The sequence below is a fragment of the Anomaloglossus baeobatrachus genome, chromosome 7, assembly GCF_048569485.1.
Source record: "Anomaloglossus baeobatrachus isolate aAnoBae1 chromosome 7, aAnoBae1.hap1, whole genome shotgun sequence".
Classification (NCBI taxonomy): domain Eukaryota; kingdom Metazoa; phylum Chordata; class Amphibia; order Anura; family Aromobatidae; genus Anomaloglossus; species Anomaloglossus baeobatrachus.
In genome coordinates this window covers 179806490-179825725 of record NC_134359.1, presented here as the reverse complement: position 1 = coordinate 179825725, position 19236 = coordinate 179806490, and the positions used below count along the sequence as shown (strand labels likewise).

At 48.4% G+C, this 19236-nt stretch overlaps 1 protein-coding gene across 2 annotated transcripts in view; it reads right to left on the bottom strand.

The window, feature by feature from the left end:
• MOB4 (MOB family member 4, phocein) overlaps positions 1-19236 on the bottom strand; it is a 198040-nt gene that overhangs the window by 120126 nt on the left and 58678 nt on the right. For both annotated transcript variants that reach the window (XR_012724753.1, XM_075317824.1), the window contains exon 4: positions 8246-8288. Coding sequence is in view for 1 of the 2 variants with exons in the window: in XM_075317824.1 (XP_075173939.1) it covers positions 8246-8288 (43 nt within the window). In the remaining variant the exon portion in view is untranslated. The remainder of the gene's footprint in view (positions 1-8245; positions 8289-19236) is intronic.

Genomic DNA, 19236 nt, shown 5'->3' with positions numbered 1-19236 from the left:
AGATTTGGTTCAGGTGATCACCTAATAAGAAGCACATTAAGTAGAAAAGTGTACCCTGTTTGGAATTCAACTGACACTGGAATGGAATGGCTGTCAGACATGTAGAGAAGCTTATTTTTTTTTTTATAAAACTGTGCAGTGGTCTCAATTTTTGCCAGAGCTGTATATACTACAATGGAAGATAAGGAGAAAGCCCAGGATTTTTTTTTTTGGGGGGGGGACAACAGTAGTACAGAAATGGGGGACATTTACCCTATAACAGTATCAGCAGCAGATCCTCCTTTTAACAGTGCATCAAGTAGCAGGTTTTTGCTTCCCTTTTTTTTTTTCTTTTCCTAGTCTAAAACCTAGGTGTGTTTTATAGTCTGAAATATATGGTAGATGAGATGTGGTGCAGACACTGATCTCCTTGAGAATCTGCCATCAGGGCTTATTTTAAATAAAAGGGGAAGTGTGAAACATGTAGCTCAGGAGAGCAGACTGTTCGTTATTACATGTCTAACACTGCGTTATTACATGTCTCACACTGGTAACACTCCCTTTCATTTAAAACAAGCCATGGAGGCAAATTCTCAGAGAGATCCATGTCTGACCCATATATCTTAACAGCTCATTTACATATTAAGAAAAATGTGGATACTGCTGGAATAAGACATCATAGTTACATAGTTACATAGTTACTTAGGTTGAAAAAAGACCTAGGTCCATCTAGTTCAACCTTCCTCCACCAGTTCTACATTTAGTCACTAAGTCATTTATAACCAACAATGTTTTGTGTACTGAGGAAATCATCCAGCCCTTTTTTAAAAGCTGTTATAGTATCTGCCATTACTACCTCTTGTGGTAGGGCATTCCACAGTCTGACTGCTCTAACTGTAAAGAACCCTTTCCTATTTAGCTGTTGGAATCGCTTTTCTTCCACTCGCAGTGAGTGCCCCCTGGTCCTTAGTACTGTCTTTGGAAGAAATAAGTCATGTGCCAGTCCTTTATATTGACCACACATGTATTTATACATATAAATGAGATCTCCTCTGAGACGTCTTTTTTCTAAGCTAAACAGATCTAACTTTTTCAACCTGTCATCATATGGGAGGCCTTCCATTCCTTGTAATAGTCTAGTTGCCCGCCTTTGAACTGACTAACTTCTGAATGTCCTTTTTAAAATGTGGAGCCCAAAACTGGATCCCGTATTCCAGATGTGGCCTTACAAGTGATTTATAGAGGGGTAACAATACGTTGGGATCACGGGATCTAATCTCTCTTTTTATACACCCTAAAATCTTGTTTGCTTTAGCAGCTGCTGCTTGACATTCTTCTCCTGTTCTGTAGTCCCGAGTTTACTTCCATTTAATGTATACGCAGCTATAGGATTACTCCGTCCTAGGTGCATTACTTTACATTTATCAACATTAAATCTCATTTGCCAAGTATCTGCCCATTCTAACATCTTATCCAGATCTTTTTGTAATATTGTACTATCCAGGTCAGTTTTTAATATCCTACATAGTTTGGTGTCATCGGCAAAGACTGACACTGTACTATCAATCCCATCCACAAGGTCATTAATAAAGAGATTAAAAAGAATCGGTCCAAGCACAGATCCCTGCGGCACCCCACTGCTGACTATAGCCCATTTAAAGAATGTACCATTTATGACTACTCTTTGTTGCCTTTTAGCCAATTCCTTACCCAGTTGCATATTGTGTCCCCTAGTCCTTGCTTCTGGAGCTTTAGTATAAGGCTATTATGTGGTACAGTACCAAATGCCTTTGCAAAGTCCAAATAAATCATATCAGCTGCATTACCAATATCCAGGTTTGAACTTACCCCCTCATAAAACCCCAACAGGTTGGTTAGACACGACTTATCTTTCATGAATCCATGCTGTTTGTCAGTTATATTATTTTCTGCAATATATTTTTGCATGTCATCCCTTAAAATGCCCTCAAAAACTTTGCATACTACTGATGTCAGGCTTACTGGACGGTAGTTGCCTGGATCTACCCTCTTACCTTTCTTAAATATCGGTACCACATCAGCAATCCTCCAATCCTGAGGCACCAACCCTGTTACAAGTGAGTCTAAAAAGATGAGATACAGCGGTCTGTCGATTACGGAGCTCAATTCCCTTAATATTCGTGGATGAATGCCATCTGGCCCTGGGAATTTGTCAATGTTTAATTTACTCAGACGTAGGCGTACTTCATCTTGTGTTAAATTAATTATATCGGGTGGTGAACTTTGATTTTTCACTTGTTGAATGATCCCTGGTACAGTCAGTTCCTTGGTGAATACAGATGAGAAATGCCTATTTAATATCTCAGTCTTTTGTTTGTCCTCTATAACTAACTTGTTATTATATTTTAAGGGGCCGATACTATCCTTTGTTTTCCTTTTGGCATTAATGTATTTATAAAAGATTTTGGGATTTATTTTAATGTCATTGGCAATTTTTGTTTCAGTAGCTAATTTTGCTTGTTTGATTTCTTTTTTACATTTCCTATTGATATCTTTATACTTCTGAAATGCTATTTCTGTATTCTCAGCCTTTAAGATTTTAAATGCCCTTTGTTTTTGTTTTATTATACTTTGTACAGTCTTATTTATCCATAGTGGTTTCTTTTTATTCCTGGACATTTTATTACCAGAGGGTATACGTTTTTTACAGGACTCTAGTAGTATATCCTTAAACTTACCCCATTTATGTTCAGTATCCCCAGTTATTATGACTTTGTCCCAATCTACACATTTAAGCTCTTCCCTTAATTTGTTGAAATCAGCTTTCCTAAAATTCCAGGTTTTAGCATTCCCCCTTTGAAATGTTCTATTGAATATTATGTTGAAGCTTACCATATTATGATCGCTGGTGCCAAGTGCTCCCGGACCTGTAGATCTGAAATTGTATCCGGTCTATTTGACAGGACCAGATCTAGCAAATTATCTCCCCTGGTCGGTTCAGCTACCATCAGAGAGGAAATGGTCTTTAATAGTAGATAAGAACTTACAGCTTTTAGCAGAACCAGAAGATTCTATGTCCCACTGTATGTCTGGATAGTTGAAATCCCCCATAATAAGAACCCGATTATTATTATTAGCTGCCTTTTCAATTTGTTCCAGCATTTCACCCTCTATTTGTTGAGGTATGTTAGGAGGCTTATAGCAAACTCCAATTAGCATTTTTCCATTATTCCCCTCCCCATGTACATTTACCCATACTGACTCTACATTGTTGCTGTTCCCCTCAATGTCATCATACAACACAGGTTTTAGGTTAGATTTAATAAATATACACACCCCACCACCTTTTTGGCCTTTCCTGTCCTTCCTAAATGTACTATAACCCTGTATATTTGTCACCCAGTCATGGCTTTCATCCAGCCAGGTTTCCGTAATGCCCACCACATCATAATCCATGGTTGACATAAAGCTGGGTTTACACGCTGCAACATCGCAAAGGACATCGCTGTTACGTCACCGGTTTTGTGACGTAACAGCGACCTCCCTAAGTCTCTGGTGAGTCGCTGGTGAGCTGTCAAACAGGCAAACCTGGCCAACAACGCAACAGCGATCCGGACCTGCAGAGCGACCTAGCTGGTTGTTGGGGACGTTGATAAGCAGCTTTTTGAAAGGGAAGTTGCTAACAAAGTCGCTGCAAAGTCTTCACACACTGAAACTTTGTAGCGATGCATGCTGCACAGCGGGAAACAAAGGACCTAGGAATGGTCCTGAACGATTTGTAGCGATCAGCAACTTCACAGCAGGGGCCAGGTCGCTGATGTGATTCACACACTGCAACATCGCAAACAATATCGCTATTGCGTCACAAAACCGGTGACGTTACAGCGATGTCGTTTGAGATGTTGCAGTGTGTAAACCCAGCTTAAGAGTCTCCAATTCATTCATTTTGTTTGCAAGACTTCTTGCATTTGCCAGTAGACATTTAATCCTATTAACACCTTTATTACTCCTAGCCTCCCTATGTTCCTTGTATGTCCCATCCCCCCCTAATCCTTCATTGACCCCTACCGTCTCACTGTCTCCATCTGCTCTCTCTCCCCCCTTATTTGCTCCACTACCCTCCCTCCCCCCCGATCCTAGTTTAAAAGCTCCTCCATCCGTCTGACCATTTTCTCCCCCAGCACAGCTGCACCTTCCCCATTGAGGTGCAGCCCGTCCCTACCGTAGAGCCTGTAGCCGACTGAGAAGTCGGCCCAGTTCTCCATGAACCCGAACCCTTCCTTCCTGCACCAATTTCTAAGCCACATATTTATCTCCCTAAGCGCCCGCTGTCTTTCTAGTGACGCTCGTGGCACCGGTAGTATTTCTGAAAACACCACCTTGGAGGTCCTGGACTTCAGCTTCTCTCCTAGTTCCCTGTAATCATTTTTAAGGACCTTCCACCTGCCTCTAACTTTGTCATTAGTACCAATGTGCACCATGACCGCTGGGTTTTCCCCAGCCCCACCCAGCAATCTGTCTATCCGATCCGCAATATGCCGAACCCGAGCACCCGGCAGACAACACACTGTTTGGCATTCACGGTCTCGGTGACAGATGACCCTGTCTGTCCGCCTAATTATAGAGTCCCCTACCACCAACATCTGTCTGGGCTTTGCTGCACTCCTATTTCCCTCCTTCCTACAGGAATTGTTTTCCTGGTTGCTAGGAGCAACATCCTGCTGTAGTGACCCTAGTCCAGGCCCTTCATTCCTAATATCAGCCAAACAGGCATATTTACTAGGTTGTGCCAGGTCTGGACTAGGCTCCCTGACACTTTTCCCCCTACCTCTTCTTCTAACTGTTACCCAGCTACCTACCTCTGGGTCCTGATCTTCCCCACCTCCACCCTCCTCCATATTACTGGCCCCAGCCAGAGAAAGCTCAGTGAGCTCTAAACTCCTCTCCAGGTTTGCAATGCCCCTTAGTGTTGCAAGCTGCTTATTTAGATCAGTTACCTTGGCTTCCAAATACGCAACATGCTTGCATCGAGTGCAGACATAGTCACCCTCGAACGGCTGCTCAAGGCATGCATACATCTGACAAGATACACACCTGGTAGCATTGTCCATGGAGCACCTATTAAATGGGGATAAACGTTAAAGTAGTAAAACAAAGAAAAAAAAACAATGGAAAACGTATAAGGATAAATTCAAACTATGTTCTTGTGTTGAAACTATGCACTTATCTTAAATTCAGCACTTTACTTCAGTTCAGCACCTCGCTTGCACTGGCTGGTTTATATAGATGTACAATGACTACCAGAAGCTGCTAGAAGCTTCTAGAAACAGGTGTGACTAATCCTACTAATTAAATCACAAGACTAAAGGTCCAGTCACACTAAGCAACTTACCAGCGATCCCAACAACGATAGGGATCGCTGGTAAGTTGCTAGGAGGTTGCTGGTGAGATGTCACACTGCGACGCTCCAGCGATCCCACCAGCAACCTGACCTGGCAGGGATCGCTGGAGCGTCGCTACACGAGTTGCTGGTGAGCTCACCAGCAACCAGTGACCAGCCCCCAGCGCCGCGTGGAAGATGCTGCGCTTGGTAACTAAGGTAAATATCGGGTAACCAACCCGATATTTACCTTGGTTACCAGCGCACGGAGCTACACGTGCAGAGAGCAGGGAGCAGCGCACACTGAGCGCTGGCTCCCTGCTCTCCTAGTTACAGCACACATCGGGTTAATTACCGATGTGTGCTGCAGCTACATGTGCACAGAGCAGGGAGCAGCGCACAATGCTTAGCGCTGGCTCCCTGCTCTCCTAGCTACAGCACACATCGGGTTAATTAACCCGATGTGTCCTGCAGCTACATGTGCACAGAGCAGGAGCCGGCACTGACAGTGAGAGCGGCGGAGGCTGGTAACAAAGGTAAATATCGGGTAACCAAGGACAGGGCTTCTTGGTTACCCGATGTTTACTGTGGTTACCAGCCTCCGCAGAAGCCGGCTCCTGCTGCCTGCACATTTAGTTGTTGCTGTCTCGCTGTCACACACAGCGATCTGTGCTTCACAGCGGGACAGCAACAACTAAAAAATGGCCCAGGACATTCAGCAACAACCAACGACCTCACAGCAGGGGCCAGGTTGTTGCTGGATGTAACACACAGCAACATCGCTAGCAACGTCACAAAAGTTGCTCGTTAGCAGCGATGTTGCTAGCGATGTTGCTTAGTGTGATGGGGCCTTAACTTTTTTTTTTTTTCCTTTTCACAGAATCACAAACAGACACACAATTCCCTAATGAAATTCAACAATTACAGTTATTACCACTATGTAATTGTGTTGAAACTATGCACTTATCTTAAATTCAGCACTTTACTTCAGTTCAGCACCTCGCACGCTCAGCACCTCGCAGATATCATTTGTTTCAGCTTACTGTGACCTACATGCCCACATAGGTTAGATTCTACTTACAGATTTTCCTTCAAATTATTTTTAATGAATTCAAAGCATTTTGGTCTGGCTACTTACACTAAAAATCCGTTCATAAGGCCATGGCATTGGGCTCATCTTAAACCTTTTTGCATGTCAAGAATGCCATTAACTGCAGCATCGATGGATGATTAAACTGCCCATGGTCAGTTATTTGTGATAAGGCCACCTGCAGTAGTAGCAGGGCTATGTGTTAAGAGTACTGTACTAATGAGATCACAGCTATCATTAAAGTGTTATTCAAAGCTCCAAGATCCTATCCCAATATGTAGTAGGTGTAATAATACTAATAATATTAGCAAGTACCTCCAATTAGAAATGTAGTATAGTTCTCCTGATATAACCATGTTTCTTACCTCATGTGCAGGGTATTGCAGCTTAGGTATCCATGATTCCGACCACAAGCAACTGTCACTATGAGTTGATGTAACCATGGATACTTAAGCTGCAATGCCCTGCACATGAGGTGAGACATGGCTAAAACAGGAAAATGATACTACATTTTTTTTTTTATAAATTTAACTTTTATTAACATTATCAATAACACAGGAAACACCGTATTGTACAGAATAAAGCACAATGTCAGAACACAAGCATTGTAATGAGACATTGTTAGCAGATCAAATCCTAAAATATGGGGAGATACAAAGCTCAAGACTGTATAAACAACGATGAGAACTGTAACCGACTACTGTCGGAGGATCAACATAATACCTCTTTATACTATATAACGAGGCCACCTTAGAGGAGTGAACAAAACCAGGGCGTAACTCAAGTGTGAGTTGGCAGAATAGAAGATAGTGAGTAAAACATGAACAAGAAAGAAAAAGAGAGAAAAGAAAGAGAAGAAAAAGGTGGGAGGGTTGGGGTCAAAAAGGGTAGGTGAATTTGTCAGGAAGGAGAGGGAGGTGGGGGGGGGGGAGGTGGTGGGTGTCCAGACACTGACAGTGCAAATTCAACCTGTCTCCAACAGTGAAATGTAATCATCAGATCTCTTAAACTCTGTCCAGCTATACCAAGTTCTAACAAACCGGTCTTGAGAGTTATGGAAGTGAGGTCTTCGAGCAACATCGTTTAGTTTATCCTGGCGAACCACATTGCCATCGTAGGAGGGTTATCTTTTTTCCACAAGCGAGGTATCCAAGCTCTGGCTGCCGTGATTAAGTGTCGTAGTAAGGAATTCTTTTACTTTTTCGTTGAGATGTCACAATGATGTAAAAGGACAAGGGCCGGATCCAGAGCGATAGTCAAGCTAGTAACTTTATGTATAACTGTACATTCTCCCAACACGGGGCAAGACGCCTACATGACCAGAAAATATGCATCAGACTACCATCCTCCTCATCACATCTCCAACAGAGTGGGCTCACTTCTGGGAAGATTGAGTGCAGTCTAGTAGGAACTCTGTACCATCTGGTGAGCAACTTAAAACTCGCTTCCTGATGACGGGACGAGATAGGGTCAGAGAACATATCTTTTCCCATTGGGCCTCAGAAAACTTGATTTGAAGATCGTCCTCCCATTGTGATTCTAATTTGGTTTTAGTGTTCCCAGTCATGATACTACATTTTTAATTGGCGGTATTTGTATTGTGATAGGATCTTGAAGATGGGAATAACTCTTTAAACTCACAGCTGTGCAGGACCAAGCTCTAACCAGCAACTGTATATATCAGTAAGTCAGAAGGCTAACAATGTCAAGAAAAAAAAAAATCCATTTTAGTTATTGCCCAAAAAAAAAAAAAAAAAAAGGCATATACATAATTAAATATTTGTATTGTGGGCCCGGCAAAAAAAAATAATAAATACCTGAAGCTTGACTGCAAGTCCATTAAGTTCGAGACAAAATTGCCTAAAAATAAAAAACAAAACAATAAGATATATACTTGAAATTCTTAAAAGAAATAGATTAATAAATAACACAAAAGTACAGAAAATTTTTTCTTTACAAATCAATCTCATTTTATAAAACTGAAGGCGTATTGTTTGCTCATACCATCGCAGTGAAGGTGGATGAGGCTTATAATGCCGTTCACTGGAGATCACGGATACCAGGAGCACTGCTGGGAAGGGTTATCTTGGAAGGGGAAGCAGCATTTAAAAAGGGAACCTGTCACCAGGTTTTTAAAATCCCATCTGTGAGCAGCACGATGTAGGAGCAGAGACCCTGATTTGAGTAAAGGCCCCGTCACACTAAGCAACATCGCTAGCAACATCGCTGCTAACGAACAACTTTTGTGACGTTGCTAGCGATGTTGCTGTGTGTGACATCCAGCAACAACCTGGCCCCTGCTATGAGGTCGTTGGTTGTTGCTGAATGTCCTGGGCCATTTTTTAGTTGTTGCTGTCCTGCTGTGAAGCACAGATCGCTGTGTGTGACAGCGAGACAGCAACAACTAAATGTGCAGGCAGCAGGAGCCGGCTTCTGCAGAGGCTGGTAACCAATGTAAACATCGGGTAACCAAGAAGCCCTGTCCTTGGTTACCCGATATTTACCTTCGATACCAGCCTCCGCCGCTCTCACTGCCTGTGCTGCCGGCTCCTGCTCTGTGCACATGTAGCTGCAGGACACATCGGGTTAATTAACCTGATGTGTCCTGCAGCTAGGAGAGCAAGGAGCCAGCGCTAAGCATTGTGCGCTGCTCCCTGCTCTGTGCACATGTAGCTGCAGCACACATCAGGTAATTAACCCGATGTGTGCTGTAACTAGGAGAGCAGGGAGCCAGCGCTCAGTGTGCGCTGCTCCATGCTCTCTGCACGTGTAGCTCCGTGCAGTGGTAACCAAGGTAAATATCGGGTTGGTTACCGATATTTACCTTAGTTACCAAGCGCAGCATCTTCCACGCGGCGCTGGGGGCTGGACACTGGTTGCTGGTGAGCTCACCAGCAACTCGTGTAGCCACGCTCCAGCGATCCCTGCCAGGTCAGGTTGCTGGTGGGATCGCTGGAGCGTCGCAGTGTGACATCTCACCAGCGACCCTCCTAGCAACTTACCAGCGATCCCTATCGTTGTTGGGATCGCTGGTAAGTTGCTTAGTGTGACGGTACCTTAACAGATCACTTACTGGGCTGCTTGCTACAGTTTGATAAAATAACTTATCTGTTACAGATCTACCAGTTCTCTGAATGCTGAGCTCTGTACAACCACACCCACACCACTGATTGGCAGCTTCATATACACAGCATAGGCAGAAAGCTTCCAATCAGTGGGGGTGGGTTATTCAGAGGTCATGAACCTGGAAGACTAATCTTCTAGTGAACCTCCTGCTGATAAAACAGTCATTTTAAGTAATGTGACAGCAAGCAGCCCCAGTAAGTGATACATCGCTGAAATCACGGTCTCTGTCCTTATATTATGTAACTCTCAGTTTAAAAACTAGTGACGATTCCCTTTAATAAGCAACACCACTGTATTCTTAACCCCCCTTCTTCACTGGGCGATTTTCCATTTTTGGGGGTGTTTTTTTTGTTTTTTTTGGCTTCCCTTCCTCAGAGAGCCATCATGTGTACTTTTACTTTTATCTAAGGGGTTAAAAATTCAGAAGTTTGTCCAAAAAATAATTGCACTTTTCGCACCATTTTCTGTGACCCATAGCGTTTTCACGTTTCATGATCTGGGGGCTCAGTTATGGCTTATTTTTTGCGTCTTGAGCTGACATTTTAACTATACCATTTTTGTGCAGATGCCACATTTTGATCCCTTGTTATTGCACTTTAATGTTTGCTGCAACTAAAAAAAAAAAAAGGATTTTGGAGTTTGGAATTTTCTCACCAGGCTGCGTACCGATCAGATTAAATAATTTTATATTTTGATAGATTTGGTATCGCTGTTTCAGAAATGCACAATGTGTATATATTTTTTATTTTATTTTTTTAACAGTTTTATTTTCAATGGGGCGAATGGGGGAGGGGATTTGAACTTTTTATTTTACTAATCCTCCTCGGGGACTTTATCACTGCACAGTCCGATCGCTTGTTCATTTCTGCTGATCAGAGCTACACAGCTCTGATCAGCAGAAATGCAACTTCTTGCGAGAGCCGACAGTCCTCTGGCTCTACCAGGAAATACATCATGATAGCGACAATGTTGTCACAGAAAAGATGAGAGCCAGCTGTCAGGTACGGTAGGAGCGCTTTATACACCCTAAAACCTGACTTTCTCATGATTGGTGATGGCACAGATTGTAGCCTTTTACCCTCTTAGATGCGGCTGTCCATATCATGGAAACTCCAGGACCATAATATGTCACCATAGCTGGCCAGGCTAAGCCCTGCCAGGAGCAGACAAATGTCAGTATAAAACTGACAGTTCTCAGTACTGCAGTGATTAAGATGTGCAGCCAACATGTAAAATAGTCAAACCACATAGAAGGTGGGGGAAAAAAAAAAAAAAAAAAAAACACGTAAAAATATTGTGCCACTAATACAGGTTTTATGTAAAACCGCTTTTTTTTTTTTTTTTTTTACAAATAATTGGTGTAATCGAAACCAGTAAGTAAGCAAGTTAGAACACACGAAATGCACATATTGAGACTTTCTTAGAAGGACTCCACATAGTACATCTTATCTTAGGTAAGAACATTGTCGTATGTATGAATTGGGTGCATATATTACTGATGTATACGCTATAGACATTAAAGAAGTTGTCCAGTTACCAAAACTGATTTTTTTTTCTGATAAATCTTGCTAATATGTGCCCCTCAACACATCTATTATGTTTTTTCAGCAAAATTACCTTTTATTGTGCACCAGCAGCACATGCTCATTGCTGGCTCCAGCTCTGATGGGGTTAATCTCTCCTCTGACTTCCTGTGTTCAGTTCCTACAAGTCCCAGAATTCTTTGTGGCTCTAGGGCGGTGTCTAGCTTATCTAACACACCCATTGTGTCTAATACACCCACTCTGCTCCCACCCAAACCCCTCCTCCCTGCCTCTTCCCAGTGGATGTGCACTCAGAGAAATCACACAGAGACAGCAGCAGCTCTACACAGCCAGGGGAAGAAAGTGTGTGTGCGCGTATATACAGTGTATGTGTATGTGAGTGCGCGCGTATATACAGTGAGTGTGTATGTCATACTCACCTGTCTGCAGGGTCCCGGTGCCATGCCTGCTTCCAGCCCGTCTCGGTCCCGCCGCTTCGGCTGTGTGCAGTCTCCCCGGGGCACGTACGAAGCTTGCAGGACCTGGCGGTGGATCACCTGATGCAGTCACCTGACGCATCAGCTGATCGTAGTCTCGCCGGCTTTTTCGCGCCCGGCCGGCTATCAGCTGATCCTGCCGTCAGGGGACTTCATCAGCTGATTACCGGCAGCTCCTGCAGTGATGGGACAGGATCAGACTCCGCTGCAGGAGCTGCCGGTAATCAGCACATAAGTGAGTATGTATTTATTTATTTTTTTTCTACTGATGCATCAGCTGATTGTATAATCGGCTTTTATACAATCAGCTGATGTGTGATGTGATTCACGTAGTTTAACCTGACACATCATCTGATCGCTTTGCCTTCCAGCAAACCGATCAGATGATATTGGATCCGGATTGGACGGCGCGGGACCCTAACCCAGGATTACTGCGGAGGGGGGTTTATTTCAATAAAGATGGAGTCACTAATTGTGTTGTGTTTTATTTCTAATAAAAATATTTTTCTGTGTGTTGTGTTTTTTTTTATCATTACTAGAAATTCATGGTGGCCATGTCTAATATTGGCGTGACACCATGAATTTCGGGCTTAGGGCTAGCTGATAATATACAGCTAGCCCTAACTCCATTATTACCCTGCTAGCCACCCGGCATCAGGGCAGCTGGAAGAGTTGGATACAGCGCCAGAAGATGGCGCTTCTATGAAAGCGCCATTTTCTGGGGTGGCTGCGGACTGCAATTCGCAGTGGGGGTGCCCAGAAAGCTTGGGCACCCTTCACTGTGGATTCCAATCCCCAGCTGCCTAGTTGTACCCGGCTGGACACCAAAATTAGGCGAAGCTTACGTCATTTTGTTTTTAAATTATTTCATGAAATTCATGAAATAATTATAAAAAAAAAAAAAAAAAAAAAAAAAAGGGCTTCTCTATATTTTTGGTTCCCAGCCGGGTACAAATAGGCAGCTGGGGGTTGGGGGCAGCCCGTACCTGCCTGCTGTACCCGGCTAGCATACAAAAATATGGCGAAGCCCATGTCATTTTTTTTTTCTTTTTGGGTAAAAAACTGCATACAGTCCTGGATGGAGGATGCTGAGCCTTGTAGTTCTGCAGCTTCTGTCTGCTCTCCTGCATACACTAGTGAATGGAGGATGCTGAGCCTTGTAGTCCTGCAGCTGCTGTCTGCTCTCCTGCATACACTAGTGAATGGAGGATGCTGAGCCTTGTAGTTCTGCAGCTGCTGTCTGCTCTCCTGCATACACTAGTAAATGGAGGATGCTGAGCCTTGTAGTCCTGCAGCTGCTGTCTGCTCTCCTGCATACACTAGTGAATGGAGGATGCTGAGCCTTGTAGTTCTGCAGCTGCTGTCTGCTCTCCTGCATACACTAGTGAATGGAGGATGCTGAGCCTTGTAGTTTTGCAGCTGCTGTCTGCTCTCCTGCATACACTAGTGAATGGAGGATGCTGAGCCTTGTAGTCCTACAGCTGCTGTCTGCTCTCCTGCATAAACTAGTGAATGGAGGATGCTGAGCCTTGTAGTTCTGCAGCTGCTGTCTGCTCTCCTGCATACAATGAACATTTTGAATAAGGAAATGACATCAGACCTTTTTTTTTTTTCCATCAACAATCATTAATGGCATTGTGCACTGATTAAAAACGCAGTGAGCAAAAACGCAGCAAAAAACGCACCAAATCACGGCAAAAACGTGACATGCAGCACCGCAGATGACAGAGCAGAGCAAGTTGGTGACATGCTCTGCTCTGACACATAGTGTGCTGCATATCACTGTATCCACTCTGGGACTTGTTGTGCAGGTGACCGGATGATACATGTCACTAACTTGCTCCACTGTGACTTCTGCTGCATTGTTCCAACTGTATACACTCTCACATGAACAAGTCTCAGAGTGGGGCAGTTAGTGACATGTATCATCCGGTCACCTGCACAACAAGTCCCAGAGTGGAGACAGTTCGTGAAATGCAGCATCCGGTCACCTGCACAACAAGTACCAGAGTGGTGAAAGATAGTGACATGCAGCACACTATGTGTCAGAGCAGAGCATGTCACTGTCTCCACTCTGGGACTTGTTGTGCAGGTGACCGGATGATACATGTCACTAACTGCCCCACTCTGTGATTTCTGCTGCATAGTACCAACTGTATACACTCTCACCTGCACAACAAGTCCCATAGTGGAGACAGTTAGTGACATGTAGCATCCGGTCACCTGCACAACAAGTACCAGAGTGGAGAAAGATAGTGACATGCAGCACACTGTGTGTCAGAGCAGAGCATGTCACTGTCTCCACTCCGCTGACCTCACAGCCCGTACACACTGCGATGGATGCAGGGGGACACAGAACAAGTAATCGGCCGACACTGGAGTCATCTGATTACTTGGGATGAATGAGAAGTAAAATGCTCCGGTGCTCGATGGGCGAAGCCCATGCCGATTTTTTTTTTTTAAAAAAAAAAATTAAAAATAAAAAAACAAAAAAAATCACATTGTTTGTGGGCTCCCGCTGCATTTTCTATTGCCAAGGGTAACCAAAGCAGCTACTGGCTGCTAGCCCCCGCTGCTTGGTGTTACTTTCACTGGCAATAGAAATGCAGGGAAGCATTTTTTTTTTTTTTATAAATTTTTTTCCCTGAAAACTTTTTTAAGAAAATAACGTGGGCGTCGCCATATTTTTGTATGCTAGCCAGGTACAGCAGGCAGCTACGGGCTGCCCCCAACCCCCAACTGCCTAGTTGTACCCGGCTGGGAACCAAAAATATAGAGAAGCCCTTTTTTTTCATGTATTTCATGAAATAATTAAAAAAAAAAATGACGTGGGCTTCGCCAAATTTTTGAGTCCAGCCAGGTACAACTAGGCAGCTGGGGATTGGAATCCACAGTGCAGGGTGCCCAAAGTTTCTGGGCCCCCCACTGCGAATTGCAGTCCACAGCTGCCCCAGAAAATGGCGCTTTCCCACATAGAAGCGCCATCTTCAGGCGCTGTATCCAACTCTTCCAGTGGCCCTGGTGGCAGGTGGCACGCTGGGTAATAAGGGGTTAATACCAGCTATGTTTTACCAGCTGGTATAAAGCCCGAGATTGTTAATGTCAGGCCAAGTTTAACCTGGCCATTAAGAATCTCCAACAAAGGGTTTAAAAAAAAAAAAAAAAAAAAAGACATCACACAGAGAAAAATACTTTATTAGAAATAAATACACAGACACAGTAGGGACTCCATGTTTATTACTCCCTCTCACCCCTCCACGATGGAGAGATTTCTATACTGACCATGCCGCGAGGGGGGGGGGGAAGGAGATGGCGGGGGGGGGAGGAGATGGCGAGAGGGGGGGAGAGAGGGGGGGGAGAGAGGGGGGGGAGAGAGGGGGGAGAGAGGGGGAGGAGATGGCGGGGGGGAGAGAGAGGGGGAGAGAGAGGGAGGAGAGCGAGGAGATGGCGGGGGGGGAGGAGATGGCGGGGGGGGGAGGAGATGGCGGGGGGGGAGGAGATGGCGGGGGGGAGGAGATGGCGGGGGGGGGGAGGAGATGGCGGGGGGGAGGAGGAGATGGCGGGGGGGGGGGAGATGGCGGGGGGGGGGGGGAAGAGATGGCGAGAGGGGGGGAGAGAGGGGGGGAGAGAGGGGGGAGGAGATGGCGGGGGGGGGAGGAGATGGCGGGGGGGGGAGGAGATGGCGGGGGGGGGAGAGAGAGAGGGGGAGAGAGAGGGGGAGAGAGAGGGGAGGAGATGGCGGGGGGGGGGGGGATGGCGAGATGGCGGGGGGGGGGGGGAGATGGCGAGATGGCGGGGGGGGGGGGGGGGAGATGGCGAGATGGCGGGGGGGGACATGGCGCGGGGGGGGGAGATGGCGGGGGGGAAGGGGGGGAGGAGATGGCGAGAGGGGGGGAGGAGATGGCGGGGGGGAGGAGATGGCGATGGCGGGGGGGGAGATAGCGGGGGAGGGAGGAGATAGCGGGGGAGGGAGGAGATAGCGGGGGAGGGAGGAGATAGCGGGGGAGGGAGGAGATAGCGGGGGAGGGAGGAGATAGCGGGGGGAGGGAGGAGATAGCGGGGGAGGGAGGAGATAGCGGGGGAGGGAGGAGATAGCGGGGGGGGGAGATAGCGGGGGGGAGGAGATAGCGGGGGGGGAGGAGGTAGCGGGGGAGGGGGAGGAGATAGCGGGGGGAGGAGAGAGCGGGGGGGAGAGAGAGGTGGAGAGAGGGGGGAGAGAGAGGAGGGGGAGAGAGAGGGGGGGAGAGAGAGGGGGGGAGAGAGAGGGGGGGAGAGAGAGGGGGTGGGAGAGAGGGGGGGTGGGAGAGAGAGGGGGGGGGGAAGAGAGAGGGGGGGGGGAAGAGAGAGGGGGGGGAAGAGAGGTGGGGGGAGAGAGAGGGGGGGGGAGAGAGAGGGGGGGGGAAGAGAGGGGGGAAGGATATAATATATAAAAATACTTTATTAGAAATAAATACACAGACACAGTAGGGACTCCATGTTTATTACTCCCTCTCACCCCTCCACGATGGAGAGATTTCTGTACTGACCATGCCAAGAGAGGGGAGGAAAAGAGAGAGAGAGAGAGAGAGGGGGGGAGAAGAGAGAGAGAGAGGGGGGAGAAGAGAGAGAGAGAGAGAGGGGGGGAGAAGAGAGAGAGAGAGAGAGGGGGGGAGAAGAGAGAGAGAGAGGGGGGGGAGAAGAGAGAGAGAGAGAGGGGGGGGAGAAGAGAGAGAGAGAGGGGGGAGAAGAGAGAGAGAGGGGGGGGAGAAGAGAGAGAGAGAGAGGGGGGGAGAAGAGAGAGAGAGAGAGAGGGGGGGAGAAGAGAGAGAGAGAGGGGGGGAGAAGAGGGAGAGAGAGGGGGGGAGAAGAGAGAGAGAGGGGGGGGAGAAGAGAGAGAGAGAGAGAGGGGGGGAGAAGAGAGAGAGGGGGGGGAAGAGAGAGAGAGAGGGGGGGAAGAGAGAGAGAGAGAGGGGGGGGGGAGAAGAGAGAGAGAGAGGGGGGGAGAAGAGAGAGAGAGAGGGGGGGAGAAGAGAGAGAGAGAGGGGGGGAGAAGAGAGAGATAGAGGGGGGGAGAAGAGGGAGAGAGAGGGGGGGAGAAGAGAGAGAGAGAGGGGGGAGAAGAGAGAGAGAGGGGGGGGAGAAGAGAGAGAGAGAGAGGGGGGGGAGAAGAGAGAGAGGGGGGGGAAGAGAGAGAGAGAGGGGGGGAAGAGAGAGAGAGAGAGGGGGGGGGAGAAGAGAGAGAGAGAGGGGGGGAGAAGAGAGAGAGAGAGGGGGGGGAGAAGAGAGCGAGAGAGAGGGGGGGAGAAGAGAGAGATAGAGGGGGGGGAGAAGAGGGAGAGAGAGGGGGGGAGAAGAGAGAGAGAGAGGGGGGGAGAAGAGAGAGAGAGAGGGGGGAGAAGAGAGAGAGAGAGGGGGGAGAAGAGAGAGAGAGAGAGGGGGGGGAAGAGAGAGAGAGAGGGGGGGAAGAGAGAGAGAGAGGGGGGGGAAGAGAGAGAGAGAGAGAGGGGGAGAAGAGAGAGAGAGAGAGGGGGGGAGAAGAGAGAGAGAGAGAGGGGGGGAGAAGAGAGAGAGAGAGAGGGGGGGAGAGAAGAGAGAGAGAGAGGGGGGGAGAAGAGGGAGAGAGAGGGGGGGAGAAGAGGGAGAGAGAGGGGGGGAGAAGAGAGAGAGAGGGGGGGAGAAGAGAGAGAGAGAGAGGGGGGAGAAGAGAGAGAGAGAGGGGGGGGAGAAGAGAGAGAGAGAGGGGGGGAGAAGAGAGAGAGAGGGGGGGAGAAGAGTGAGAGAGGGGGGAGAAGAGAGAGAGAGGGGGGGAGAAGAGAGAGAGAGGGGGGGAGAAGAGAGAGAGAGGGGGGGAGAAGAGAGAGAGGGGGGGAGAAGAGAGAGAGAGAGAGAGAGGGGGGGGAAGAGAGAGAGAGAGGGGGGGGGGAGAAGAGAGAGAGAGGGGGGGGAGAAGAGAGAGAGAGAGGGGGGGGAGAAGAGAGAGAGGAGAGGGGGGGAGAAGAGAGAGAGAGAGGGGGGGAGAAGTGAGAGAGAGAGGGGGGGGAGAAGAGAGAGGGGGGGGGAGAAGAGAGAGAGAGAGGGGGGGAGAAGAGAGAGAGAGGGGGGGAGAGAGAGAGAGAGAGGGGGGGGGAGATGAGAGTGAGAGGGGGGGGGGAAAGAGAGAGAGAGAGGGGGGGGAGAAGAGAGAGAGAGAGGGGGGGGGAGAAGAGATAGAGAGAGAGAGGGGGGAAGAGGGAGAGAGAGGGGGGGAGAAGAGAGAGAGAGAGAGGGGGGGGAGAAGAGAGAGAGAGAGAGGGGGGAGAAGAGAGAGAGAGGGGGGAGAAGAGAGAGAGAGAGAGAGGGGGGGAGAAGAGAGAGAGAGAGGGGGGGGGAGAAGAGAGAGAGAGAGAGGGGGGGGAGAAGAGAGAGAGGGGGGGGAGAAGAGAGAGAGCGAGAGGGGGGGGAGAAGAGAGAGAGCGAGAGGGGGGAGAAGAGAGAGAGAGAGAGAGAGGGGGGGAGAAGAGAGAGAGGGGGGGGAGAAGAGAGAGAGAGAGAGGGGGGGAGAAGAGAGAGAGAGAGGGGGGGAGAAGAGAGAGAGAGAGAGGGGGGGAGAAGAGAGAGAGGGGGGGAGAAGAGAGAGAGAGGGGGGGGGGGAAGAGAGAGAGAGGGGGGGGGAGAAGAGAGAGAGAGGGGGGGGAGAAGAGAGAGAGGAGGGGAGAAGAGAGAGAGAGAGAGAGAGGGGGGAGAAGAGAGAGAGAGAGAGGGGGGGAGAAGAGAGAGAGAGAGGGGGGGAGAAGAGAGAGAGAGAGAGAGAGAGAGGGGGGAGAAGAGGGAGAGAGAGGGGGGGAGAAGAGAGAGAGAGAGAGGGGGGGAGAAGAGAGAGAGAGGGGGGAGAAGAGAGAGAGAGAGGGGGGGGAGAGAGAGAGAGAGAGAGGGGGGGGAGAAGAGAGAGAGAGGGGGGAGAAGAGAGAGAGGAGAGGGGGGGGAGAAGAGAGAGAGGGGGGGAGAAGAGAGAGAGAGGGGGGGGGAGAGAGAGAGAGAGGGGGGGGAGAAGAGAGAGAGAGAGGGGGGAGAAGAGAGAGGAGAGGGGGGAGAAGAGAGAGAGAGGGGGGAGAAGAGAGAGAGAGAGAGGGGGGGAGAAGAGAGAGAGAGAGAGGGGGGGAGAGAGAGAGAGAGAGAGGGGGGAGAAGAGGGAGAGAGAGGGGGGGGAGAAGAGAGAGAGAGAGAGGGGGGGGAGAAGAGAGAGAGAGGGGGGAGAAGAGAGAGAGAGAGGGGGGGAGAAGAGAGAGAGAGAGAGAGGGGGGAGAAGAGAGAGAGAGAGGGGGGGGGAGAAGAGAGAGAGAGAGGGGGGGGAGAAGAGAGAGAGAGGGGGGGGGAGAAGAGAGAGAGAGAGAGAGGGGGGAGAAGAGGAGAAGAGAGAGGGGGGGAGAAGAGAGAGAGAGAGAGGAGGGGAGAAGAGAGGGAGAGGAGAGGGGGGGGGGGAGAGAGAGAGAGAGAGAGGGGGGGGAGAAGAGAGAGAGAGGAGGGGAGAAGAGAGAGAGAGAGAGGGGGGAGAAGAGAGAGAGAGAGAGAGGGGGGGAGAAGAGAGAGAGAGAGAGGGGGGAGAAGAGGGAGAGAGAGGGGGGAGAAGAGAGAGAGAGAGGAGAGGGGGGGGAGAAGAGAGAGAGAGGGGGGAGAAGAGAGAGAGAGAGGGGGGGAGAAGAGAGA